Source organism: Oncorhynchus nerka, linkage group LG9a (genome assembly GCF_034236695.1).
Source record: "Oncorhynchus nerka isolate Pitt River linkage group LG9a, Oner_Uvic_2.0, whole genome shotgun sequence".
Lineage (NCBI taxonomy): Eukaryota > Metazoa > Chordata > Actinopteri > Salmoniformes > Salmonidae > Oncorhynchus > Oncorhynchus nerka.
In genome coordinates, this window is record NC_088404.1 from 35,969,886 (window position 1) to 35,997,188 (window position 27,303).

Below are 27,303 nucleotides of genomic sequence, written 5' to 3' on the forward strand. Positions count from 1 at the left end.
AGTAGGTGTGTCCAAACTTTGACTGGTACTGTGTGTGTAATAAATTAATATATATATACACACAGATGAAGTCGTAAGTTTACATACACTTAGGTTGGAGTCATTAAAACTCGTTTTTCAACTACGCCAAAACTATAGTTTGTTAACAAGAAATTTGTCGAAAGTCTGTTAGGACATCTACTTTGTATGACACAAGTCATTTTCCAACAATTGTTTACAGACAGATTATTCAGAAGTTTACATACACTACGTTGATTGTGCCTTTTAGCTTGGAAAATTCCAGAAAATGTCATGGCTTTAGAAGATTCTGATAAGCTAATTCACATCATTTTGAGTCAATTGGAGGTGTACCTGTGGATGTATTTTAAGGCCTACCTTCAAACTCAGTGCCTCTTTGCTTGACATCATGAGAAAATCAAAAAAAATCAGCCAAGACTTCAGAAAAAACAATGTAGACCTCCACAAGACTGGTTCATCCTTGGGAGCAATTTCCAAACGCCTGAAGGTACCACGTTCATCTGGACAAACGGTAGTACGCAAGTATAAACACCATGGGACCATGCAGCCGTCATACCGCTCAGGAAGGAGACTCTTTCTGTCCTAGAGATGAATGTACTTTGGTGCGAAAAGTGCAAGTCATTCCCAGAATAACAGCAAAGGACCTAGTGACGATGCTGGAGGAAACCGGTACAAAAGTATCTATATCCACAGTAAAACTATTCCTATATCAACATAACCTGAAAGGCCGCTCAGTAAGGAAGAAGCCACTGCACAAAAACCGCCATAAAAAAGCCAGACTGCGGTTTGCAACTGCACATGGGGACAGATTGTACTTTTTGGAGAAATGTCCTCTGGTCTGATGAAACAAAAATAGAACTGTTTGGCCATAATGACCAGCGTTATGTTTGGAGGAAAGGGGGGCTTGCAAGCCAAAGAACACCATCCCAACCGTGAAGCACGGCTGTGGCAGCATCATGTTGTGGGGGGTGCTTTGCTGCAGGAGGGACTGGTGCACTTCAGAAAATAGATGGCATCATGAAGGAAAATGATGTGGATATATTGAAGCAACATCTCAAGACATCAGTAAGGAAGTTTAAACTTGGTCGCAAATGGGTCTTCCAAATGGACAATGACCCCAAGCATAGTCAAGGTATTTGAGTGGCCATCACAAAGCCTTGACCTCAATCCTACAGAAAATTTGTAGGCAAAACTGAAAAAGCATGTGCCAGCAAGGAGGCCTTACAAACCTGACTTAGTTACACCAGTTCTGTCATGAGGAATGGGCCAAAATTCACCCAACTTACTGTGGGAAGCTTGTGGAAGGCTACCTGACACGTTTGACCCAAGATAAACAATTTTAAGGCAATGCTACCAAATACTATTTGAGTGTATGTAAACCTCTGACCCACTGGAAATGTGATGAAAGAAATAAAAGCTGAAATGAATCACTCTCTACTATTATTCTGACATTTCACATTCTTAAAATAAAGTGGTGATCCTAACTGACCTAAAACAGGGAATTGTAACTAGGATTAAATGTCAGGAATTGTGAAACTGAATTTAAAGGTGTTTGGCTAAGTTGTATGTAAACTTCCGACTTCAACTGTACATGTTTTTTTGTTGTGTGTTTTTTCAAATGAATTCTAGCGATATTCTATATACACTGCTCAAAAAAATTAAGGGAACACTAAAATAACACATCCTAGATCTGAATGAATGAAATATTTGTATTAAATACTTTTTTCTTTACATACAGTGGGGCAAAAAAGTATTTAGTCAGCCACCAATTGTGCATGTTCTCCCACTTAAAAAGATGAGAGAGGCCTGTAAATTTCATCATAGGTACACTTCAACTGTGACAGACAAAATGAGGGGAAAAAATCTAGAAAATCACATTGTAGGATTTTTTTATGAATTTATTTGCAAATTATGGTGGAAAAAAGTATTTGGTCACCTACAAACAAGCAAGATTTCTTGATCTCACAGACCTGTAACTTCTTCTTTAAGAGGCTCCTCTGTCCTCCACTCGTTAACTGTATTAATGGCACCTGTTTGAACTTGTTATCAGTATAAAAGACCTGTCCACAATCTTGGTGTTCTCTGGCACAACCCCCACCTGTGGACGTCAGGCCCTCATACCACCCTCATGGAGTCTGTTTCTGACCGTTTGAGCAGACCCATGCACATTTGTGGCCTGCTGGAGGTAATTTTGCAGTGCTCTTGCAGTGCTCCTCCTCCTTGCACAAAGGCGGAGGTAGCGGTCCTGCTGCTGGGTTGTTGCCCTCCTACCGCCTCCTCCACGTCTCCTGATGTACTGGCCTGTCTCCTGGTAGCGCCTCCATGCTCTGGACACTACGCTGACAGACACCGCAAACCTTCTTGCCACAGCTCGTATTGATGCTCCATCCTGGATGAGCTGCACTACCTGAGCCACTTGTGTGGGTTGTAGTCTCCGTCTCATGCTACCACTAGAGTGAAAGCACCGCCAGCATTCAAAAGTGACCAAAACATCAGCCAGGAAGCGTAGGAAGTGGTCTGTGGTCACCACCTGTAGAACCACTCCTTTATTGGGGGTGTCTTGCTAATTGCCTATAATTTCCACCTGTTGTCTATTCCATTTGCACAACAGCATGTGAAATGTATTGTCAATCAGTGTTGCTTCCTAAGTGGACAGTTTGATTTCACAGAAGTGTGATTGACTTGGAGTTACATTGTGTTGTTTAAGTGTTCCCTTTATTTTTTTTAGCAGTGTACTTGCAACTGTATATTTGAGTTATTTCATGCCAGACTTTGATTCAGAATACTATCTGGCATCTACATTTACCCGTTTCATTCTCTACTCCTGTCTCTTGGTGTAGAAAGTACAGCAACAATGGGTCGTGGACAGGATCCAACTCCAGAGGTGGATCTAAAGGCCGGGGGTCAGCAGCAGGACGTGCGTCTGCAGCAGGGCGGGGCTCAAGGCCTTCAGCAGCAGGCCCAGTGGGGAGGAGGCCCGGCTTTATGGCCCTCCCCACACCACAAACGAACAGCCGGCCATTCCTCAAACCAGCCTTCTCTGTACTGTAGGAGTATAACTCCTGGCCATACCTGGAGTCTAACAGAGGGATTTTGGAGTAGCAAGGAAACTCCTAGTTAGTAGAGGATTTGAGACTGGGGTTCAATTTGATTCCAATTTACTTGTAAATTATTTACTTGTTTCATTTTAACTGACGAATGTGTGTTTCTGTACAGCGTCTTCAATAGTCTTCATTTTTTCCCCACTGGATTATCACTGTTTGTTTGCTTCTTTAGCAGTATTTCTTATCCATTCTGACATGAAGTTTTCCACTTTTAATAAAGGCTCATAAATTATTCCTAAATGTGATACTGCTTTAAACTGTTTTCTGGAAAAGGTAAACATGTGAAATTGTGTTGATTTGTTTTGAACCACGCCCTTAATACTGTACTTCCATTTACCCAAAAGCATGGAATGTGTAATGTTCCCTGTAGATGGCACTATATAATCTGAGCTTTAAAAAAAGAAGAAAAAGTGTCATTTGCATTGAAGAGCCATAAACCACAAGAAGCCCATTTTTAAATGTTTATTCAATGTTTTTATTTCAAATTTGAATAGTTTAATGGCACCAGTTACAAGGGACTATCAGAGAGAAACAATATTGTATACTGTTTTGTACAGAAGGTTTTCTACAGTATAAACATGGGATTCAGAATGGATCTGAACAAGAACTGGATTTGGCACATTTGTATATTCATATTACATAAATAAACAGCAACCTTCATTGAAGAGAGAAAGATACATAAGACACGTCTACAGACACTTATGCATATACACTTATTTACATGTATATGCACAGCTGTGTGAGTGTTTGCTTGGGAGCTGGCGAGGGGGGCAAGCATGTTACAACAAGGTGACATAATGACTGGTTCTATTAACTCCCTCAGCTCTATAGCTGTAGCTCTGTCTGCCCTATACTTGTTAAGTAGCATTACTGTGGGAGTAAAGGGGACCTTCAGGAAAAGACAGCTCAATGCCATTTACCTTCTGCAGTTAAACTAGCTCATCTGCTGGCATGTTATTTTTCAAGCTGTACTTTTCACTTTACTATTTCATCTTCATGCCATTGGCAAACTGTCATATGTAGAATATCTTGTACCTCCTTTAATCAGAGTAATGGCCAATCAATGCTATTTATTAGTCTGGTTTCCATAATGATTTCCAACATACTATATGTAAACCAGGGCAGTTGTCCAAAGATAACAGAAATCCCCTATTGTTTTACACACTACCAGCAAGAGTCTGAAACATCTACCAGACAAACAAGTACTACAGCCAGTTCCCAGGAGAGATCAAAGAAACTAATGTAAACATGACATCACTAGATCAAATGTACTGTACAGATTCAAGGTTTTTCAGAGGCAACGTGCCTGTACAGATTCAGACGGATATAGAACTACATAACTTTCCCTCAGATACACAAATGACTCACTCTGCCGTAAGTGCTGACCATACATCACATGGGATCAGTAACCACCACCCTACATTAACAACAGCTACATAGTAAACAGTGTTTTCCATTTAAGCCTGTGAGATTAAAGGGTAGTCCATACATTATGAGGAGGGTACTCTGCATCTGTCTCTGTCCATTCACTCATTTGCCCCTTTGTTAAAAATGCAGAGCTGTTAGGGACTAAAGATTCCAGGCACGGGAAAGACCCTTCGGTCACAATGAAGTACTGTTGAACAAAATGCTGAATTCCAACATCCCAATAAGAGCTTTAACAATGGAAGGAAAAAAACATCTATAAAATATGGTACATACTAAGATTAATAACTGTCTTCATTTTACATTATTACTGTGTTTTATGAAAAAGGAAAAGGCGCGTACCATGAGCTCTAATTTGTTGGTAATGTAATTACACTACATGACAAAAGTATGTGAACATCTCATTCTGGAGTTGGTCCACTAGATGTTGTAACATTGCTACAGGGACTTGCTTCCTTTCAGCCACAACAGCATTAGTGAAGTCGGGCACTGATGTTGGGCGATTAGGCCTGGCTCGCAGTCGCCGTTCCAATTCATCCCAAAGGTGTTCCATGGGGTTGAGGTTGGGGATCTGTACAGGCCAGTCAAGTTGTTCCACACAGATCTCGACTAACCGTTTCTGTATGGACCTCGCTTTGTGCACGGGGGAATTGTCATGCTGAAACAGGAAAGGACCTTCCTCAATCTGTTGCCACAAAGTTGGAAGCACAGGATCATCTAGAACATCATTGTCTGCCGTAGTGTTAAGATTTCCCTTCAATGGAAATAAGGGGCCTACCCCGAACCATTATTTATCCTCCACCAAACTTTACAGTTGGCATTATGCATCGGGGCAGGTAGCGTTCTCCTGGCATCTGCTAAACCCAGATTAGTCCGTCGGACTGCCAGATGGTGAAGTGTGATTCATCACTCCAGAGAATGCATTTCCACTGCTCCAGAGTCCAATGGTGCCGAACTCAGTAGTGAGTGTTGCAACCGAGGACAAACGATTTTTAGGCGCTACGCGCTTCAGCACTCGGCTGTCCTGTTCTGTGAGCTTGCCTTCCACTTCGCAGCTGAGCCGTTGTTGCTCCTAGACGTTTCCACTTCACAATAAATTGCATGGCTATGTGCTCAATGTTACACACCTGTCAGCAACAGGTGTGGCTGAAATAGCCATATCCACTAATTTGAAGGGATGTCCACATACTTTTGACCATGTAGTATACAATGACAGTCAACTGATTTTTGACACTGCAAAAAAACAGCACAATGTCCAGTGTAAGACTTCTGTTTACATTTCTATGTCCATTTGCTCTTACAATTTGACTGATTATTGCTTATTGAATGATGCTGCCTTAATTGTTGCATGCTTGGAAAGAACATTAAAGCTGCATAATGCTGATAATGTGTACGAACATAGACCATCAATTGACCTTTTTTCTCTTCCAGTTCCCTGACCTTTAAGAAGTAACACTAACAGACTGTGTGGAACTGTCTTGTTGACCTTTACAGTATTTAGCACTAGGCAAGTTATAAATAGGAAATATGAATGTATAAAATAACGAAAAAGTACCGTTATCTTGCATACTGGATCAACACTCCCCATCCAGGTACAGACAAATTCAACCTTTCAAGTCATCCTCTATCTTTGTGTGCTGTTCATTGGAAGTGCATGCATAATACACTAGCATAAGGAGCATGCATATTTGACTCAGGAATTTCTGCCTTTCTATGGTACATAACTGTTACTGCACCAGATTTGCTACTAAGGGCTGCTTTTAGCACACCTCTGCCATGAACATGGGTATTTCACACAGCAGATGTCTGGGCCCCACACTGTTGATGGAGGGTTAAGAACTGAAATGTCTAGGACCACAGTAGACACCCAGCCGTAGCACTGACTAGTATATGCTGCAGTGTCTTCCTTGCTGGGTCTACTTCAACTAGCAGGGTCCTGTTGGGGGACAGACTACACTCAGGGCCAGGGGATGCAGTGCTCTGGATACATGGGCCCAGGCTGGGCTCCCCAGGGCAGAGCAGGCAACAGCACCACTGGGGGATCAGAGCATGGAGCAGCTGTGTGGAGGTCATGGTGTTAAATAACAGGCCAAAACAAGAATGGCTGCAGCCAATAGTCACAAGCACCAAATGGTCACATATGCATTCCCCTTTGATTATACTCGTACCGGCCTCGTGGCATGTGAGGCTGGTCGACTCATCAGTGCTCATTTATTTTGACATCCCTTGAACCTCTACCTTTTTCTCATTCAATCTCTTTCTTTCAATATCTTTCTTTATCGTTTTCTCTCACTTTAAAAAAATAAGACCATATTTTTTATCTGTCAACACTTCTCATTATCAGCTTGAAGTGTGTTACATTCCTACATACAAACACACACTCACACCTGGACCAGGTACAGTAGAGGAGGTAGAGACGAAACCCCACAAAAACAGATTTGACCCAATATCAGCCATGACAGCAGAATTACTGCTCCCTTGAGCTATGAGACAGAATAGTCTGCACAGACACCTCTCAAACCGTGGAAAACGACTGACCAATCTGCATTGTCTTTGGAGTACTATGTTTTCTGTTGGTATTGTAGTCCAGTCTACTTTTGACAATATGTATTGTTCCATTTGAAATAGTTCTCTTGACAACTAAAAAGTATGCATGCTGGTGGAGTGAGAGAGTGGATTTGGATAAAAGCCCAGTTTTTGAGTCAACCCCTTCTCATATATGTCATATATGTCCATAAATGCCAGACCTCACTTGAAACACAGAGCTAAAAAAATTATAATTTCATCTTCAATAACAAAATATCATTTCAGTTCTGTTAAAAATATACATGGAAAAACTGTCAATATAATAGGAAACAAACTACTTTGTACAAAAAGTACATCATTGTTATTCTTATACTAACAATTAATTACAGTATAATATACGCAAAATGAAGAGCAAGGTTGATATGGAACTGAAAGAAATCATACATTTCAACAGATCTTAACATCAAGAAATGTACATAAAACAAAATTAAGAAATATGACAAAACAAATGCACACATTCAAAAGTACTGAAGTATTTAACCTAAAGAGTATTGCACATCTACCTAGACTGGTCCTATTGGTGCTAGTGAGTGTTTCCAAGAAGTTGATCATCAACAGTTACTGACACTATGGGGTCACATAACACCATGGTCACTGGTTTATTTAACTGTATCCTTTATAAAAACTTTAAACGGATTTCAACTTCACAGCTTCTACTTTATACACCTATTGTATTTCCACTAAAGTATAACTTTAAAACAATCCGACAAATTCAAAACGTTCTTCATATCATATACTTTTTTCTTCATAAAAGGCATTTGGTAATCATCCCCGACTTACTCAATTTCAATCACTTGCGCTTTGTTCTGATCAATGAAAAGCATTATAGATGTATGGCTTGGGATGGATGTTTCTTCATCTTAAAAGGCATGACTGTCTACTTCACTGAACACTTTTCAAAGCTGTATTCATTTCACTTCATTCTGAACCATTTCGATGACTTGGTGGCTTCCCTGATATCCTTGCATCACATTCTTCCCCTATGCAAATGCAATTTATTTTCCAAACAATACATAGTAAATGTAGGCAACATTCATTCATTCGTTGCAACAAAATGTCTTGTTCCTGTTAAAAAATACTTCAGTTCTTTAATTTCAGTTTCTTATTTTTTCGTTTATATTTTTTGAAAAAATAAAATACCTGAAATGACCTGAAATTAAAAAAAAAAAACACATGTCTTCTGGGTTTGTAAAAAACAAACGAACGGTAAAGGGGGAAAAGGGGGGAGTAACTCAAAATGGAGGGAGAGAGAGAAACTCCTGGCACAGTGATTCCAGGAGTATCATGAGAGAAGCTGGGTTCATGGTTGGAAAGGGGCTGCCCTCCATCTCTCCGGAGCTTTAAATCGTCTTCTCTAACCCGGAATGGGCTTACGCGCTCTACGGCCTCATGCTCTCTCTCTCATTTGTTAATGAGCAAACTGCCCGCCCAGCGGAGCTTGCAGGCAAACCACCGCCTGAGGGGACAAAAGTATTCGTAATGGAACTGCTCAAATTCGGGGGTCTGGCGGATATCACGTAAAAATGCAACGTCAAGGTCGGATTCAGTGAGGACGATGAGGAGGAAGAGCAAGACAAAGAGGAGTCCAATGGTCACAAGAAGCAAACGGAGGACACTTAAAACAAACGTATTCACCTGTTCCACTTCGCTGAGCGGCGAGGCTCCCTCTGCACCCTCAACCGTCGCTCTACTGTCTGACAAGTCGCCAGCATCCCCCACCGAGGGGGTGCCTGCCTCCGACTCCTTCTCCTCCTTGATGCTGCAGGGGGCTCCGTTGACCTGGCGTGCCACGGTCAACTCCAGGCTGTGCTCTGCCACAGGGGTAGGCAGCACGCTGTCAGAGGGGCTGTAGGCCTCGTCAGAGATCACCGCCGAGCCCTCGCTGGCGTCCGTGGCTAGGCTGCGGGAGCGCGGCATGAAGGAGTCCCCATGGGACACCGAGCGCACAGGTGTAGAGTGGGCACTGTCACGCAACGACTCCAGACCTGTCCAGGGCAGGGAGTGGAGAGAGAGGGAAACAGACTCAGAGGGGGTTTCCAGTACACAACACTACAGTGCTAACACCTAATAAGATATTGAGTTTCAACCATGTGAGTGGATATCAATGTGTTTATACAGTAACATAATGCAATCCAGTTGCTTAATGATGGATCATATGAACATCACTCTGGACTGAACCATTGATCTATTATAGATGAAGGTCTGATGAGTGGGGAATGTCCAGTGACAGAGAGCTCAAGAAGCACATGCTCCATACTGATTAGCAGCTTGTTCATTAGTCCCACAGCACGCTGAGTCCTCCCTTGTATAAACCTTGAAAATCACAGTGGGTAGGTTTATTTTTCAGACAATAATAACACTCAATAAGTATTGCTAATTTCAACCTACATGCAGGGAGTTATAATTCCCACAAAATGTGAGGTTCATACAATAGCAGGGGGAGAACATCATAATAAATATAAATAAGATATGTGCAATTATAAATAAACACCCCACATAAAGCATTTGGTCATTCTCAAATAAGAGTTAATAAAAAAAAATGTTTTTTAAAATATTTACACAGTATTGGTCTCTGGCGTAGCCTACAGTTAGCCTTAGGATGCATTAAAGGTTGCTAGCTTACATTTACATTTAAGTCATTTAGCAGACGCTCTTATCCAGAGCGACTTACAAATTGGTGCATTCACCTTATGACATCCAGTGGAGCAGCCACTTTACAATAGTGCATCTAAATCTTTTAAGGGGGGGGGGTGAGAAGGATTACTTTATCCTATCCTAGGTATTCCTTAAAGAGGTGGGGTTTCAGGTGTCTCCGGAAGCTGTCACATGTGCTCCCTCTCCGGCCTCTAGGTCACCAGGCTGCTCGTTATGGCACACACCTGTCAATATCGTTACACGCACCTGAACTCAATCACTTCCCTGATTATCTTCCCTATATATGTCACTCCTTTTGGTTCCTTCCCCAGGTGTTATTATTTATGTTTCAGTTTAATTTCTGTGTGCTGTTTGAGTTTCTTGTTTTGTATTATGTTCTGTTTATTTATTAAAACACTCCTTAAACGTGCTTCCCGACTCTCAGCGCACATCGTTACACTAGCTCATCAGTGATCGCATGCTTACTCTACAAAAAGCAAATGCAGCATTTTTCTTTATACCAAAAGGATATGCAAATGTATCTATACTGAACAAATAATATAAGCGCAACATGCAATAAATTGAAAGATTCTACTGAGTTACAGTTCATATAAGGGAATCAGTCAATTGAAATAAATTAATTTGGATTTCACATGACTGGGCAGGGGTGCAGCCATGGATTGGTCTTGGATGGCATAGGCCCACCCACTTGGCAGCCAGACCCACCCACTGGGAATGCAGGCCTAGCCAATCAGAATGAGTTTTCCCCCACAAACTGGCTTTATTACAGACAAAAATACTCCTCATTTGAGAGAAATAAGGTTTTTGTGCATATGGAACATTTCTGGGATTTTTTGTTTCAGCTCATGAAACATGGGACCAACACTTCACATGTTGAGTTTATATTTTTGTTGAGTGTATACTTGTTCAGTGTATATTCTCTTTTTACGAGCTACAGGACAGATGTCACTGCGGATGAGAAAGAGTTGAGCTTGCGCTGACTGTTCCATTCCTCAGACAGCCACCGCAGAAATATTACACCTTCATAGAGGCAGAGGGATATCATCTCCTGATGATGAGGCATATTTTAAATGAAATCATCTCCCATTCTGAGTGATGTTCTATCGATTCCCGGGGTAATTTCATGTTTTCATGTGTATCTGAGCTATTGCTGTTAAGCAGGCATACGAGCTCTAAACATTCCAGCTGTATTTCTGCCTTCTTGAATGGCAAATAGCTCAGATAGACATGAAAACATGAAATGACCACGGGAATCGATAGAACATCACTCAGAAATGCTCAAAAACCATATAACATTCAAAATGGGTGAATCTTTCCTTTAATGCTCATATGTGTTCTTTTCATCCATAGGCAGAAAAATCCTCCTCGAGGAATTACAAAATAGAGATTAGGCCAGCTCTGTTAAGCCATGCTGACTGCTGAGATCCTGTCAAAAGCAAAAGCAGGATGCCTCTGTAATGGGTGGCAGTGAGAGGCCATCTTTACTCATTGGTAATCTCCTTCAGTACATCATAGGATATGCTTGGTTGCAGGGCAGATTGCAAAATGCAACCTATAGACATTTCATTACACAATATATCTTCCGGAGGACATTGTGTAAAGCTAGTCAAAATCCTCCAAAGGCCAAAATATCGTAAAAAATATCAACCTGAATTCAAAATCAAATCATACCTTCACAAATCAACAGCAAAGCAGTATCACCTCACTAGTCTGTACCTCAACCATTACAACCAGAATAAGAAGACCCATAAACTCAGACTTCCTCTAAACCAGCAGAAGGATAAATGAACCGATGAAACTCAGAGGTCAAGAAATAGATCCAAAGACTGTTCACAAAGGGCCTCCAAGGACCATATGATTTAGAGGATCAGACATCAAAGGCATCAGAGGCATGGCATCATTTCCATTCTGTTAACATTGATGAGGTGGGAGTGAATTAACACACAGGGAGCTGGTCACTGTAACACTCCAGGAGGGTGATGATGATGAGGTTACCTGTCGGGGTGCTGGACTGGGGCCAGCCATCGGGCAGAGGGTGCCAGGCAAGATGGGGGGAGGCAGGGGGGAGAGGCTGCCAGGCTCCTGCCCAGTCAGGGCAGGGTAGAGGGGCAGGACGCCCAGGGCCTTGCCAAGCATCCGGGGTCCCAGGCTCAGCACGCGTACCTTTACATCCCGGTAGCAGTGGTTGATCATCCGCAGGTGGACGTTCACCCGTGTGGTGATGCGGATCAGACACTTCACCATGGTGGTGTCTTCAAAAGCTCAAAGCATGCACGTCTGTGTACTATCCTGGTGGACCCTGTCCCAGAGCCCCAGCGGTGCGCTGGTCTCGCTTTATGTGTTAGGCCAATGGCTGCAGTCTTGGCTGGCAGTATGAGGGCTAGCGAGAGCGACTGTCCTGCTGTAGCAGTGTTCAGACGACCAGCACTGGCCATGTCCAGGCCCCACCCAGGGCAGTGACATACATGGAGAGGAAGGCCTTGGCTATTTTCAGCAAGGGTATTAATACTACTGTAAGACACCCAGTCAGCACAGGCAGGGGTAACGGTTGACAGGTGAGAGCTTGTCATAACTCTCTGATACATACAGCACCAGACCCTTTCACTCACACTCTCCACTCTGCTGCAGCAGCATACATACTGTACTGTGTATTTGGGAGACAGGCAGGGACTCAGCTGTGACAAGGACAGGTCTTCAGTCCTGCTGCTCCTGTTCACCTGAGCCCATGCTGCAGTGTCAGCCTGCAAGGTTAGCCTCAGGGATAGAGGACAGAGGCAGGTCAGAACATGTGTGAGAGAGGAGGAGCAGGGCAGGCCCACCTGCAGACCCCAGGCCCCTGGGTTCAGAGTAGGTGGACTGACTGACGGCTGCACCAGCTGCCTTTGTACTGGCACTGTACCCCTCGCTCACACACACCCCTAGTGTTGATAGCTCGCACTGAAATAGACCAGCCTGAGTGACACACACACCTGTGACTTAGCCCTCCACTCCCACAAGCAGGGGCATGGCTAAGCTCAGGTTACAGTGTGTGTATATGTGTGTGTGTTCTGGGGGGGGGCATAAAATACTTCCAAATAGGAGCAAGGACTTGATACGTTTAAAAACGTTTGGATTTAACACCCTCCATTGAAATATCCACAGATTACCTTTAAAACCTTAGACCCAAACTAAAGCATGGCGACCCATTTCCACAACTATCCAGATTACTGTACATGTGTTCATTTGGACACAGACAACAATATAGAGCTGTGTCACTCCTGTCCACATTCCTAAAGGCTCTTATGGGACAATGATTCACCTTTGCCCATAACATGACCGTGGGGATTGTTATGGAGTGCCAGTGTTGACTGAGGGGAGTAGTGGGTCAGGGGTCAGGTCAAACACTTACCCTCCATGATGGAAATGTGGACGGCTCTCCGGCGGGTGCGTGGAACACTGGTGAGGCGCGGCCCGTGAGTGATGGACGGACAGCTTCTACTGGGAACCAGGCCAGCCCTGTGGAGACACACACACACACACTTGTCATCTGAGATGGATGATACAGTGCCCAGATTGAGATCTAGTGAATAGCATTGATTTTACCTGTGTATTTCTGGAGGCTCTCGTTTGATTTTGGCACTCTGCTCCATCACTTCTTTCGCCACTCGTCCACTACAATAAAGCACAATAATAGAGCTCCCTGGTGCCACACACTACACAGAGCAGTTCAGTGAGAAGCATCAGTACAGTACACAAGAACTGAGATTAGATTAACCTGGTGAACCCAACTCTCTCTAACCCAATCACCGTCTCCAGACTACACTGCAATATTATTTATTTTCCAAAAGATTGAAACACAATCTCAACCTTTCATCATAACATAATGGACTCAACATACTGTAGCTATTTTAAACCATTAGAAAGTTCAGATTTCCAGTAACAAGAACCAGTAATTTTAAAGGTTTCACAGACCAAGTTATTTCCCTGCTCCTAGCACTTCAGCATTCACAGATGTGAAAGGAATGAAATTAAATGAATGCTGAAACATTGTTCTGAATGTAACACTGTCCCCCTCCCTGTCCCCTCTGTGTCCTGGCTCAGGTAAAGTAGACTGACGTTACATTTACATTTAAGTCATTTAGCAGACGCTCTTATCCAGAGCGACTTACAAATTGGTGCGTTCACCTTAAGACATCCAGTGGAACAGCCACTTTACAATAGTGCATCTAAATCTTTTAAGGGGGGGTGAGAAGGATTACTTTATCCTATCCTAGGTATTCCTGAAAGAGGTGGGGTTTCAGGTGTCTCCGGAAGGTGGTGATTGACTCCGCTGTCCTGGCGTCGTGAGGGAGTTTGTTCCACCATTGGGGGGCCAGAGCAGCGAACAGTTTTGACTGGGCTGCGCGGGAACTGTACTTCCTCAGTGGTAGGGAGGCGAGCAGGCCAGAGGTGGATGAACGCAGTGCCCTTGTTTGGGTGTAGGGCCTGATCAGAGCCTGGAGGTACTGAGGTGCCGTTCCCCTCACAGCTCCGTAGGCAAGCACCATGGTCTTGTAGCGGATGCGAGCTTCAACTGGAAGCCAGTGGAGAGAGCGGAGGAGCGGGGTGACGTGAGAGAACTTGGGAAGGTTGAACACCAGACGGGCTGCGGCGTTCTGGATGAGTTGTAGGGGTTTAATGGCACAGGCAGGGAGCCCAGCCAACAGCGAGTTGCAGTAATCCAGACGGGAGATGACAAGTGCCTGGATTAGGACCTGCGCCGCTTCCTGTGTGAGGCAGGGTCGTACTCTGCGGATGTTGTAGAGCATGAACCTACAAGAACGGGCTTACAGCAGGGCCCTGAGGTCCCCTATGCTGGAGAAGCTCTCCAGCATAGCTGTGGGCTATCTGCAGTGCCCTCTACTTACTGTCATAATTTACTGTACCTGTAGCGGAAACGACTCCCCTTGAAGAACAAGTTGCTGCTGGACACTGTCCTCACCTGACTCGACTTCTCCAGCCTGATGGAGGGGAAGAGAGGTGGAGAAGAAGAAAGGAAAGAGAAGAGGGGTGACATCATACTTTTTACTTTTTACATTATAGGGTGGAATGTTATTCATATTTTTCATAATTTCATAATTAATCATCTTTGGTGTTTCTATGTCAAACAGTTATATTTTTTTATATTTCTGTTATATTTCAGTCTTCTGTGATGTATATAAAGTGTAATATTGGGATGCAAACACATACTAATTCCATCTCTGTGTGTGCTGCCCTATGTTTGCCCTTTCCCTGTCACCCTCATCCATTACTAGACTCTCTCTGGTCATTGTGTTGATGTGTTGCAGGGGGAGGGGACCTCCCAGAGGTAGGGGGAGAGGACACACAATCAGTCATGGCTGAGACGGAAGGAGCACTCATTTCTCTGGAGGAGCCGTGCAGGGTTCACTGGCATGTCCCAGTGCACACTAACTCACAAAAGTTCACCGTTGCCTCACGTCTCGTTCCCTATCTCATAAACAGCCTGACAACGCTGCTCTCAGGACACTTCATGGTCAGAGGAGAGGAGAGCCCTCTTTAGATAGCTCTCACAGATGCCCTGGAGTAAAGTGTATAGCTATAACTTAGAGGAAGAATAACACTTACTTGTAGAAGGCTTGGTTCTCCACTCCACATTTCCACAGGTGCTTGCAGGCCTCAGGTGTTGGTGCAAAGTACGTCAAGATGATCTTTTTGTCCTGCACATTAGAAATAAATGTGCAGGAAAATAAAACAACCTAACAGTTTCTCAGTTTCAAGAGTCATTACTATTACTACTGCTGTTTATTGAACACACCGGTCTGTGGTATGACTCGAACATGCTATCTCCAGGACCTGTTTTCAGAGAGTATTGGCCATAGAACAGTCACAGTCACTGCGCTGCTCTCTATACTTGACTCCCCCAACACATCAATAATTCATGCTCTCACCTCCTTCTGATTTGCATATATATGAAATATCTTTCCCTCGAACTTCAGTTTGGTCACCTCGTTCCTGCCCACAAGGAAGGGGATAGTTACTCACACAACCAACTGCATTGAGAGCCACAAGCTCTTAAAAAATTAATCACAACCACTAGCAGACCACACAAACAGCAATGGAGCTCCATGTTTGGCTAACAGAACACATATCTGATAATACCCCAGGTAAACTGGAGACATGGGATGGGAGAATGTGCCGAAGATAAAAAATCTAACAAAGCAGCTGTAAATGCTGTAACATATTGTAACATTCACATTGTCTATGTGGCCAGAATTTGTAAGTATTACAGACATACGGTACTGAATTAGGTGGTGGGATTTCTATATCAGGAGTGAATATCTAACTCATATTTAACTATTACAGACCTAATATAGTGGGCTACTGGCTTAATGAGAGGGGCTGTATGGAATAGTATGTTAGAGCAGCACTCATCCATGTATGTCATTAAGGATTCTTACAGTCACTGCTGCATGCATGATCAATTCTTTGTTGTGTTTGAGAACATGTATTTTCCTTGTGCATTTAAAAACAAGTTGATTTCTAACAGACAGGCCTGTGAAATCATATACCCAGAATAGTAGCGACTAACTAAGACAATGGGACACCTGTATGCATGCTGGCCCTCTGGTCAGGAGGAGAGAATCAGCTGGACACACTCCACTGATTGTGAATGTAGAACCAGCAGTGGTATGTGGTTTAGGATTATTTATTTAACTAGGCAAGTCAGTTAAGAACAAATTCTTATTTACAATGACGGCCTAGGAACAGTGGATTAACTGCCTTGTTCAGGGGCAGAACGACAGATTTGTACCTTGTCAGCTCAGGGATTCAATCTAGCAACCTTCCGGTTACTGGCCCAACGCTCAAACCACTAAGCTACCTGCCACCCCAGAAATCAGCATTAGAGCAGAAATCATTCTACTCACCACTTGAGAAAATGAACCCTCTTGTTTCCCTGAAGCACGACAAATCCGAATGGGGTGAAGGCAAGAAAGGCTGGATTTCCAGACACATCCTGTCATACACAAAACAACAGTGTCTCACATTGTTATGGCACAACACAATAGACCTACAATAGATACCTGTATCAAATACACACATACATACTGTATGACTGTGTAGATGCTTGTGTGCTGCCATTTGCTTTAGCAATGCATTATCCATTCTACTAAGAGAGACCTCAAAGCTCAAGTAGAGGAAACAGGGTGTTTTAATGCAAATGTCTTAAACTGAAGCAGCAGTGTGTGAGAATTGGCCACCCAACCTTGCATGGATGAGGATCCACACCATATGTCTCCAGCATCTGGGCTTTCTGGAGAAAATTCAGCTCTGATGTGTCAGGTGTCTGGCCACTGAGAGAGAGCATCAATGTCTGATTAAGAAACTTAACATCAATACAGGTCTATGAAAAGAAAGAAGCAAAGGTAAAATGCATAAATAATATTAACTATGACAGAACTACAGTGCCTTCAAAAGTATTCATCCCCCTTGGCATTTGTCCTATTTTGTTGCATTGCAACCTGCAATTTAAATGTATTTTTATTTGGATTTCATGTAATGGACATACACAAAACAGTCCAAATTTGTAAAGTGAAATGAAAAAAAGTACTTGTTTCAACCCTGAAGGAGCTGCAAAGCTTCACAGCGGAGATGGGAATATCTGTCCATATGACCACTTTGAGCCGTACACTCCACAGAGCTGGGCTTTACAGAAGAGTGGCCAGAAAAAAGCCTTTGCTTAAAGAAAAAAGCAAGCAAACATGTTTGGTGTTCGCCAAAAGGCAGGTGGGAGACTTTCCAAACATATGGAAGAAGGTACTCTGGTCAGATGAGACTAAAATGTAGCTTTTTGGCCATCAAGGAAAATGCTCAAACTCAACACCTCTCATCACCCCAAGAACACCATCCCACAGTGAAGCATAGTGGTGGCAGCATCATGCTGTGGGGATGTTTTTCCATTGGCAGGGACTGGGAAACTGGTCAGAAATGAAGGAATGATGGATGGCGCTAAATACAGGGAAATTCTTGAGGGAAACCTGTTTCAGTCTTCCAGAGATTTGAGACTGGGACGGAGGTTCAACTTCCAGCAGGACAATGGCCCTAAGCATACTGCTAAAGCAACACTCGAGTGGTTTAAGGGGAAACATTTACATTTCTTGGAATGGCCTAGTCAAAGCCCAGACCTCAATCCAATTGAGAATCTGTGGTGTGACTTAAAGATTGCTGTACACCAGCGGAATGCATCCAACTTGAAGGAGCTGGAGGAGTTTTGCCTTGAAGAATGGGAAAAAAATCCCAGTGGCTCGATGTGCCAAGCTTATAGAGACATACCCCAAGAGACTTGTAGCTGTAATTGCTGCAAAAGGTGGCTCTATAAAGTATTGACTTTGGGGGGGGTGAATAGTTATGCATGCTCAAGTTTTCTGTTTTTTTGTCTTATATCTTGTTAGTCACAAAAAAATATGTTTTGCATCTTCAAGGTGGTATGCATGTTGTGTAAATCAAATGATACAAACCCCCCCAAAAAATCCATTTTAATTCCAGGTTGTAAGGCAACAAAATAGGAAAAATGCCAAGGAAGGTGAATACTTTCGCAAGCCACTGTATTCCCCTTACACAGAGGAGTGATCAACAGAGTGAGCTGGCATGATGCTGAATAGACCAGAGAGCTCTGAATAGATGGCCAGACAGTGTATCAACCATCCTAGATACAGTACCTCTACCAATTAACATGTAATCAAGCACCAACCATGCAACAGCAATGGAGTAACGTGAGCATCAGCCTGACCTCCATCACAATCAATGGAAAAAACATGAATAGATGCCATTGACCCTATAGGCTTGAATTACTGGTGCATTCAAAAGATCCAAATAGGCACCTGTCCCAGCATTCCAATGATATTTTCTGTGATCACAGAGTCAGGCATGTTGACAGGTGTTTTGTTGGTGGTGAGACATGAACTACCCACTAGAGACCAGCAGAGGATCTTATCTATAATTATAATTTTAAAGATCCTTTATCTGTGAACCTCTGACTACACTCCTTTGGTCAGTCACATCCTCCATGCTGTCCACAGTATACAGTATGTCACATGGCCATGACCAGTTCACTGAGCTGAGTCACTAGACAAAGCACTCAGTAATGGGAACCAACAATAAAGAACCTTCAAATCGACTCTGAGCTAGTGTGAAAATGGCTGATCCATGTTTCAATGTCTTTAATTTATGTAGAGCACATTATCTCACACTAATTATGATTTAAACAAAGGAGAAGTGCCTTGTGGGAGGATAAATAGCTCAGACATTATGGCTAAACCATTATCCATGTGGCCTCAACCACATGAACTTTGGAGGCCTGAGGGTGAGTGTAAAGGATCAATGTTGGGAAGTGTCTGTCGCAGCCTGTCCCACTGGGAACACCATGTCATTACAATGTGGAGAATTGGGTAATATTTGGTACCCACTAAAAAATAGCCAAAAGTCTGTTGAATTCTGTTATCACTGCACTTTCAACCATTTAAAAGCACACCAATGTTCAAATGGGAATACAATGTCAGATATTTTATTTATACAACAACTTAATGGGTTATCACTGTGCTTGATCTAATAGCACAACCAAATAACCTGAATTGCAGTTAGTTGAGATTACATCTAAGTACATGGTGCAAGTGATCAACGCCATTTGAGATTCTGTTCAGATTGTGAAGATTTCAACATACCTGTGTCCGTGAATATGCACGCTTTCTATGATTACATAAGAAGACATTTATTGTTATTGTAACCTCAAAATGTGGCCGTCGATGTGTTACTCATTTTAATGTTGAATAATGTTTAATTAATGTTTAATAATAATTTTAGGCTATTTACTGTATTACAAAAGTAATATTGAATTGTGTTTGGTTGACAACACAAACAAATACCAACATTTAAAGGAGATGTATCTACTGCTTGGATAGTTTAATCTGAACCACTGACTTAATCCTATTCTTTAAAATTTATTTTTGGTTGAGATGAAGATGTGAATCCAGCAGATAATTTGTTAACTTGTCGACAAGTGACTATGCTATTTACCATATTGCAAAAGTGATATTGATTGTCTTTGGTAGTCAACCCAACCTAATATCAACATTAGAGGAGATAGAGCTATCCAAGCAGAAGATACACCTGTACCACTGAGTCTGGATTTAAATAGCAATTTGTCAACAAATTAATAATTGATATGATGGATTCACATCTCTATTTCAACCAAAAATCCAAAGTTAAAGAATAGGGCTAAATCAAATCAAACTTTCAATGCACTTTAAATACAGTTTGATTTGATCCTATTCTTTAACTTTTATTTTTGGTTGAGATGGAGTCATGAATCCAACATATTTATTATTGACTTGAAGATTCCATTTGAAATAAATCTTAAAAACCTAGGCCTTTACAGTGTTTTCGGAAAGTATTCAGACCTCTTCCTTTATTCCACATTCTGTTACGTTACAGCCTTATTCTAAAATGGATTAAATAAAAACATTTAATCAGCAATCTACACACAATACCCCATAATGACAAAGTGAAAAACAGTTTAAAACATTTTTACAAATGTATTAAATATAAAAACAGAAATACCTTACTTACATAATTATTCAGACCCTTTGCTATGAGACTCGAAATTGAGCTCAGATGCATCCTGTTTCCATTGATCATCCTTGAGATGTTTCTAAAACCTGGAGTCCACCTATGGTAAATTCAATTGACTGAACATAATTTGGAAAGGCACACATCTGTCTATATAAAGGTCCCACAGTTGACAGTGCATGTCAGAGCAAAAACCAAGCCATGAGGTCGAAGGAACTATCCGTAAAGCTCCGAGACAGGATTGTGTCGAGGCACAGATCTGGCGAAGGGTATTGAAAACTTTCTGCAGCATTGAAGGTCTCCAAGAACACAGTGGACTCCAGCATTCTTAAATTGAAGAAGTTTGGTACCACCAAGACTCTTCCTAGAGCTGGCTGCCTAGCCAAAATGAGCAAACGGGGGAGAAGGGCCTTGGTCAGGGAGGTGACCAAGAACCAGATGGTCACTGTCAGAGCTCTAGAGTTCCTTTGTGGAGATGGGAGAATCTTCCAGAAGGACAACCATCTCTGCAGCACTCCACCAATCAGGACATTATGGTAGAGTGACCAGATGGAAGCCACTCCTCAGTAAAAGCACATGACAGCCCTCTTGGAGTTTGCCAAAAGGCACCTAAAAACTCTCAGACCATGAGAAACAAGATTCTCTGGTCTGATGAAACCAAGATTGAACTCTTTGGCCTGAATGCCAAGCGTCACGTCTGGAGGAAACCTGGCACCATCCCTACGGTGAAGCATGGTCATGACAGCATCACGGTGTGGGGATATTTTTCAGCGGCAGGGACTGGGAGACTAGTCAGGATCAAGGCAAAGATGAAAGCAGCAAAGTACAGAGAGATCCTTGGTGAAAACCTGCTCCAGAGCGCTCAGGACCTCAGACTGGGATGAAGGTTCACCTCAACGAACCTAAGCCCACAGCCAAGACAATGCAGGACTGGCTTCAGGACAAGTCTCTGAATGTCTTTGAGTGGCCCAGCCAGAGACCAGACTTGAACTCGATCAAACATCTCTGGAGAGACCTGAAAATAGCTGCGCAGCATCACTCCCCATCCAACCTGACAGAGCTTGACAGGATCTGCAGAGAAGAATGGGAGAAACTCCCCAAATACAGGTGTGCCAAGCTTGTAGCGTCATACCCAAAAAGACTCAAGGCTGTAATCGCAGCCAAAGGTGCTTCAACAAAGTACTGAGTAAAGGGTCTGAATACTTATGTAAAATGTGATATTTCAGTTTACTAAATTAGCAGAAATGTCTAAAAACCTGTTTTTGCTTTGTTGTGTAGATTGATCAAGTAACATTTGTTTAATCAATTTTATAATAAGGCTGTAACCTAACAAAATGTGGGAAAAATCCAGGGGTCTGAATACTTTCTGAAGGCACCCTTTGTATTATCTATTTTTAGTTGAATCCTGGGCTGAACTTAAACAATAGCTTTTGATGACTTCCCAAATGCTATACACTGTAGGCTTAAATAGCATCATTGATGATTTACTGTATGATTGATAAAGTATGGTTACATTTAATTTGCTCTATTGAACATACCCTTAATAATGACTTTGATAGCAATATTTCAACTATTAAGTCGAGATTTCTCAACAATCATTCTCATGATAACACATTGGCAATAGTCAGTGACAAATATCAATGCTAAGCAAGGGCTGGGCTAAAACCCTGAATGAGCCCAAAGGGATAGCTGTAGATAGATCAACTCTCCAGTAGGAGGTGCTGCCCAGCCTTTTATTTTTTTCTTCTGTTAATGGATCTTATATTGATCTGACATTTCAAAGGTAAAAATTGAAATTCAATATATTTTCCACATAGATTCCATGTTACAATATGTTGACAAATGATGTTGAAACTACATTGATTGCCCAGTAGAGTGTATCATCATTAAGAAACCCTCAGTGATGCTTCATCAGCTAACCTGCTGGCAGAGAAAGTAGTGTGTGTGTGTGCGTGTATGCCTTTGTATGTGCACACACTTCATTAGGTGTATTGCACTGCACTCCATGACAGGTCTTGGGCCACGACCCTCATAATAATGACTGTATTAATGAAAGGTAGTTTTTGTGCTCAAGAAAATCCCACCATCTTGTCTCTGCAACACCCTGAAATGACAGTGGGCCATTAGCCAGCCTACCTGGTTGTTTCTGCTAGTTGCAGGTATTGGAAGGTTTTCCAATTGATTAAACAAATGTTTGAGAAGAGTGTGAAGGAACTAGTTTCCAAGACAATAAGCATTTGCACAATGGAAGTTAGCGCTTTCTCAGACAAATTGATTCATCTTATAGGTGCAGTGTGTGTATGAACGTTCATGCACGTGTGAGAGGTTAAAGAGAAACAGTAGATTGGTCCTTACATCAGTTCTGTCTTGTGTATGTCTGAGATTCGTCGCTCCAGCTTCTCTGAATGTTTTGGGAAGAACTGGAATTTAGAACTGTATCCTTCAGGATGCTTCCCAGGGTCATAGTCCCCAATCTCAGCTGGAACACAGTTCATACAAATGATCTACCATTTCACAGCACCACAGTCTAACCATACATGGTTACATACAGTACATACAGTAATATATCTAACATTCACAACATCATTCCATTCAATAAATCATTTAAAAAGTGGATACAGAATATGTTTGCAGTAATAACTGCAAGTGTGAACTCTTAAACAAGAATTATTAGGGCTAAGGTGAGTATTTACACAGTTCTACACACACATTACTGGCACCCTTGCCGAGGTGTTGTTAGTTCACAGGCAGCTTGTGCTGTATGTCAGCAGAGCTCTTAATGACGACAAGATAAACTGGCCCAGGGTTGCTGTGGTTTATTTGTGACTTCATACCACACTGAGCTCCCTCAGGTGGCTCTGACAATCCTTTCCCCCAGCGAGCGAGGACGAGGAGGTGATCAGGCAGCACCTCCTCATGAACAGAGCCAGTGCACCTGCCAAAGGACCTGCCTTCTCTTTCTCCTAACACTGCACTTTCTGCGGCCTTCGGCTCGCTCGCCGTACCCCTCAAACATACAGCCTGCCTGCATCTCGAGGGTCTTCTGCGTGTGAGCTACATGCTTATACAGCTAAAGATACTGCTGAGAGCAAGATGCCTGATAATCAGGCTTACAATCTAGCATGAAATTCACGTTTAGCATTCAAAGCATTGATCTTACTTATCAGCTGTCCCATCTTTCTTTGTCCGCTATGGTTTTACAGTGTAAATTAGTATGGAGGTGCACGTGTTGTCTGCATTAACATTTTAATTTAATGCTTTTTAGTATACAGTAGAGATCAGTCAATACGGAGGTAAGAATCCCTCAGGGCATATAATTTACAAAGTGATAACTACATCCTTATGAGAAATCCAGGTGTTTTTTTCCCCGGCTGGTATTCATCTCTATGGTGGAGTGACTGGCAGAGAAGTTATGTGAAGGTGCAGTGCAGAGAGTGGGGCAGGCAAATCCAGCCTGTCAGGTCCTGTCACTGTACCTTGCAGGATGAAGGCAGCCAGCATGGCAGCATCCGTCGTCTTACACAGGAGGCGGCCATGATACAGATCTCTCTTGATCTGCAGGAAGACTAAATATCTGGGACCAGAACAGAGTGGGCGAAAAAGGTCAGAGGTCATGGATCTCAGTCACCTGTCTACTTTAATGATATTCATCAACATTACAGACCACACTTATTTTTTAGATCTATTGCAACAACAAGACATCGCCACAGATACATGTCAAAAGATGTTGGGGACAGGGTTTGGTAGGGGATGCCCTGAGGCAAACTGCTGCTATTGTCGACTGACTGTGTTTCTGTTCAAGCCTCCAGATTAGAATCCAGACAAGACCAGAGCTTCCCAGAACACAGCAGCACTGTCCTGACAGATACAGCAGCTACACTGGCTGCAGACTGAGACTAACACCTGGAACAAAGCAGGTGTTACCAATGGTTACAGTACAGGATTGCCCATTTATTGATTCTGAAGTGAATGTAATACGTGATAGAAACAGTGGGAGAAACGATCCAACGGACCCCAGATTCCCCTGATACCAACTTCCAACAACCAACACCAAAATGAGCCCAGGAGAACCCATGCATGTGAATGAGAAGAATATACACTACCGTTCAAAAGTTTGGGGTCAAATGTCCTTGTTTTTTTTAAAGAAAAGCTAACTTTCTTGTCCTTTAAAATTACATCAAATTGATCAGAAATACAGTGTAGACATTGTTAATGTTGTAAATGACTATTGTAGCTGGAAATGGCAGATTCTTTATGGAATATAGAACGAGGAGTGGGAGGACCCAGTGCACGACTGAGCAAGAGGACAGGTACATTAGAGTGTCTAGTTTGAGAAACAGATGCCTCACAAGTCCTCAACTGGCAGCTTCAAGCTGCCTCCCAGTCCTCTTTCTATTCTGGTTAGGGCCAGTTTGCGCTGTTCTGTGAAGGGAGTAGTACACAGCATTGTACGTGATCTTCAGTTTCTTGGCAATTTCTCGCATGGAATAGCCTTCATTTCTCAGAACAAGAATAGACTGACAAGTTTAAGAATAAAGTTCTTTGTTTCTGGACATTTTCAGCCTGTAATCGAATCCACAAATGCTGATGCTCCAGATACTCAACTAGTCTAAAGAAGGCCAGTTTTATTGCTTTTTTAATCAGAACAACAGTTTTCAGCTGTGCTAACATAATTGCAAAATAGTTTTCTAATGATCAATTAGCCTTTTAAAATGATCAACTTGGATTAGCTAACACAACGTGCCATTGGAACACTTTGGAGTGCTGATTGCTGATAATGGGCCTCTGTACGCCTATGCAGATATTCCATTCAAAATCAGCCATTTCCATCTACGTTTCCAATACAATAACAATGTCTACACTGATCAATTTGATGTTATTTTAATGGACAAAAAATGGCAATTTCTTCAAAAACAAGGACATTTCTTAGTGACCCCAAACTTTTGAACAGTAGTGTACATATCCTCGGCTGTAATTTTGTCATCTAGGCCAGCTTTACAACAGCTAATAGTATGTCACTTAAGGATCCATAGGTGCTAAAAAAAGCTATTTCCTTTTCTCTCTTTGGGTGACTCCAGTTAAATGGCTGATGCTGTCAATTGTCTGCCCTACATTTATTTAGTCTTTTCTGCTTGCCTTTCACATCTCTGCTGTCAGTAGATTTGGTGAAGAAAAGCTGTGAATTTAAATGAATATTTGACCCATCTCTATCCACTTCCCTCATTGTGTGGTCTAACCTGTGTACCATATATTGTCCAGTATCGCTTCAGTATGCGATTAATGAGGAAACTATATTGAAGAAAACTTCAGTGTCATTGATTATTTCCTCTCCTTTCACTCTTCCTCTCTCTAGTATGAGGTGGTCTATCCTGCCCTTACCACTCTCATCATATCTCTTCCTCTCTCTAGTATGAGGTGGTCTATCCTGCCCTACCACTCTCATCATATCTCTCATCATATCTCTTCCTCTCTCTAGTATGAGGTGGTCTATCCTGCCCTACCACTCTCATCATATCTCTCATCATATCTCTTCCTCTCTCTAGTATGAGGTGGTCTATCCTGCCCTACCACTCTCATCATATCTCTTGCTAACTATATTTCTCTTTTCCTCAGCCTTCACTCTCCTTCTCGCCTCCTCCCCTCTCTCCATCCATTCATAATTCACATAATTCATTATCTGCACTCTGCATTCTGTGTTCATTTCATCACACCTAAGTGTAGACTCCCTGGACGGTAATGAATATGAGATGGCAACCACCTGATTCAAACAGGCTAGGTTGGTGTGCCTCCTTTCAACACATACACAAATTGTAATAGACATTAGCAAACACACATGTACTAATGCACAGACACAATAAACACACTCATAATCAATTGCACATGTACTTGCTTCTTTAATGTCATCATCAAGTGGTTGAAATCAGAGAGTATCAGAGGGCGTTTAAAGGCCCTATTGAGGGCACAGAGAGGCTTTTCTGGGTGACCTCATTGCAGACTGCACAGGGAATGAGGGAGTCAGGCGAAGAAATGCATAAGTGATTCTAATCTGAGCTAGCTGGGAGCTAATCATGTATCATTTAGAGGAGTCTGCTAGCCGTAATTGACCCTCAGTCTTCCTCTTTCCCTCAGCAGTCAGCAAGCCAGAGAGACCAACGCAGAGCACAGCTACACAACCTCGCAATTTAGCAGCCATTCTACTTCAGGGAGCAGGCTCGCTCACAAGCTTACTTAGGAAGGCTTTTTACATACATCTCAACTTCAAACAGCACTGTCTTTTTATTTTATTTATCGCACTGTTTTTAGACGAAGTGCTCTTTTATTATAGAGGCCCTTCAATAATGTCTGGGAAAAAATACTGTCAGTGCATTCAGAACACAAACATTTCTGGGGAAAATGAAAAGTGTGAGAAAAGGTGATAAACACCAGCTGCTGCTTTGAAACTGCTTTAGAAAAGGCAAAAGTTATTGAAGATTTTTAAACACAAAGCTTTCATGTCTGCTTTCCCTGACTTCCTCTTCATACTAGAGGCTGGGGGAGTGGTTGTTGGCATTTTCTCTACTTTGCTGAGTTTCACACAAAGTCCTACCTGGTGATTTCCTCTTTGAGAGCAGCGGGGTCAGGGGGGTAAAACTTGACTCTGAGACACATGGTGAATGGAGGCTGGGCTGGGGAACAAAGGAAATGGAGAACCAAATAGTCAGGAACATTTCATGATCACAGTTTAAATGATTAACTGAAAAAATGCTCTAAATGCACCGCCTTGCAAAAGTGTCTAGCATATACAGTGCCTTGCGAAAGTATTCGGCCCCCTTGAACTTTGCGACCTTTTGCCACATTTCAGGCTTCAAATATAAAGATATAAAACTGTATATTTTTGTGAAGAATCAACAACAAGTGGGACACAATCATGCAG

At 42.4% G+C, this 27,303-nt stretch overlaps 2 protein-coding genes across 4 annotated transcripts in view; one reads left to right on the plus strand and one right to left on the minus strand.

Moving 5' to 3' along the window:
* Positions 1-3,787, plus strand: part of blm (BLM RecQ like helicase) — a 40,756-nt gene extending 36,969 nt beyond the window's left edge. For all 3 annotated transcript variants that reach the window (XM_029667990.2, XM_029667991.2, XM_029667992.2), the window contains one exon: positions 2,859-3,787. In XM_029667990.2, coding sequence (XP_029523850.2) covers positions 2,859-3,069 — 211 coding nt within the window. In that variant the 3' untranslated portion in view covers positions 3,070-3,787. The remainder of the gene's footprint in view (positions 1-2,858) is intronic.
* A 307-nt stretch (positions 3,788-4,094) lies between these two features.
* Positions 4,095-27,303, minus strand: part of LOC115134233 (FERM domain-containing protein 5) — a 119,417-nt gene continuing 96,208 nt past the window's right edge. The window contains exons 4-14 of the mRNA XM_029667993.2: positions 26,977-27,055; positions 23,867-23,964; positions 22,746-22,869; positions 17,032-17,119; positions 16,694-16,782; positions 15,716-15,779; positions 15,393-15,484; positions 14,693-14,767; positions 13,371-13,439; positions 13,177-13,283; positions 4,095-9,118 (exon numbers count right to left, since the gene is read on the minus strand). Of these exons, the coding sequence (XP_029523853.1) occupies positions 8,535-9,118; positions 13,177-13,283; positions 13,371-13,439; positions 14,693-14,767; positions 15,393-15,484; positions 15,716-15,779; positions 16,694-16,782; positions 17,032-17,119; positions 22,746-22,869; positions 23,867-23,964; positions 26,977-27,055 (1,469 nt within the window). The 3' untranslated portion in view covers positions 4,095-8,534. The remainder of the gene's footprint in view (positions 9,119-13,176; positions 13,284-13,370; positions 13,440-14,692; positions 14,768-15,392; positions 15,485-15,715; positions 15,780-16,693; positions 16,783-17,031; positions 17,120-22,745; positions 22,870-23,866; positions 23,965-26,976; positions 27,056-27,303) is intronic.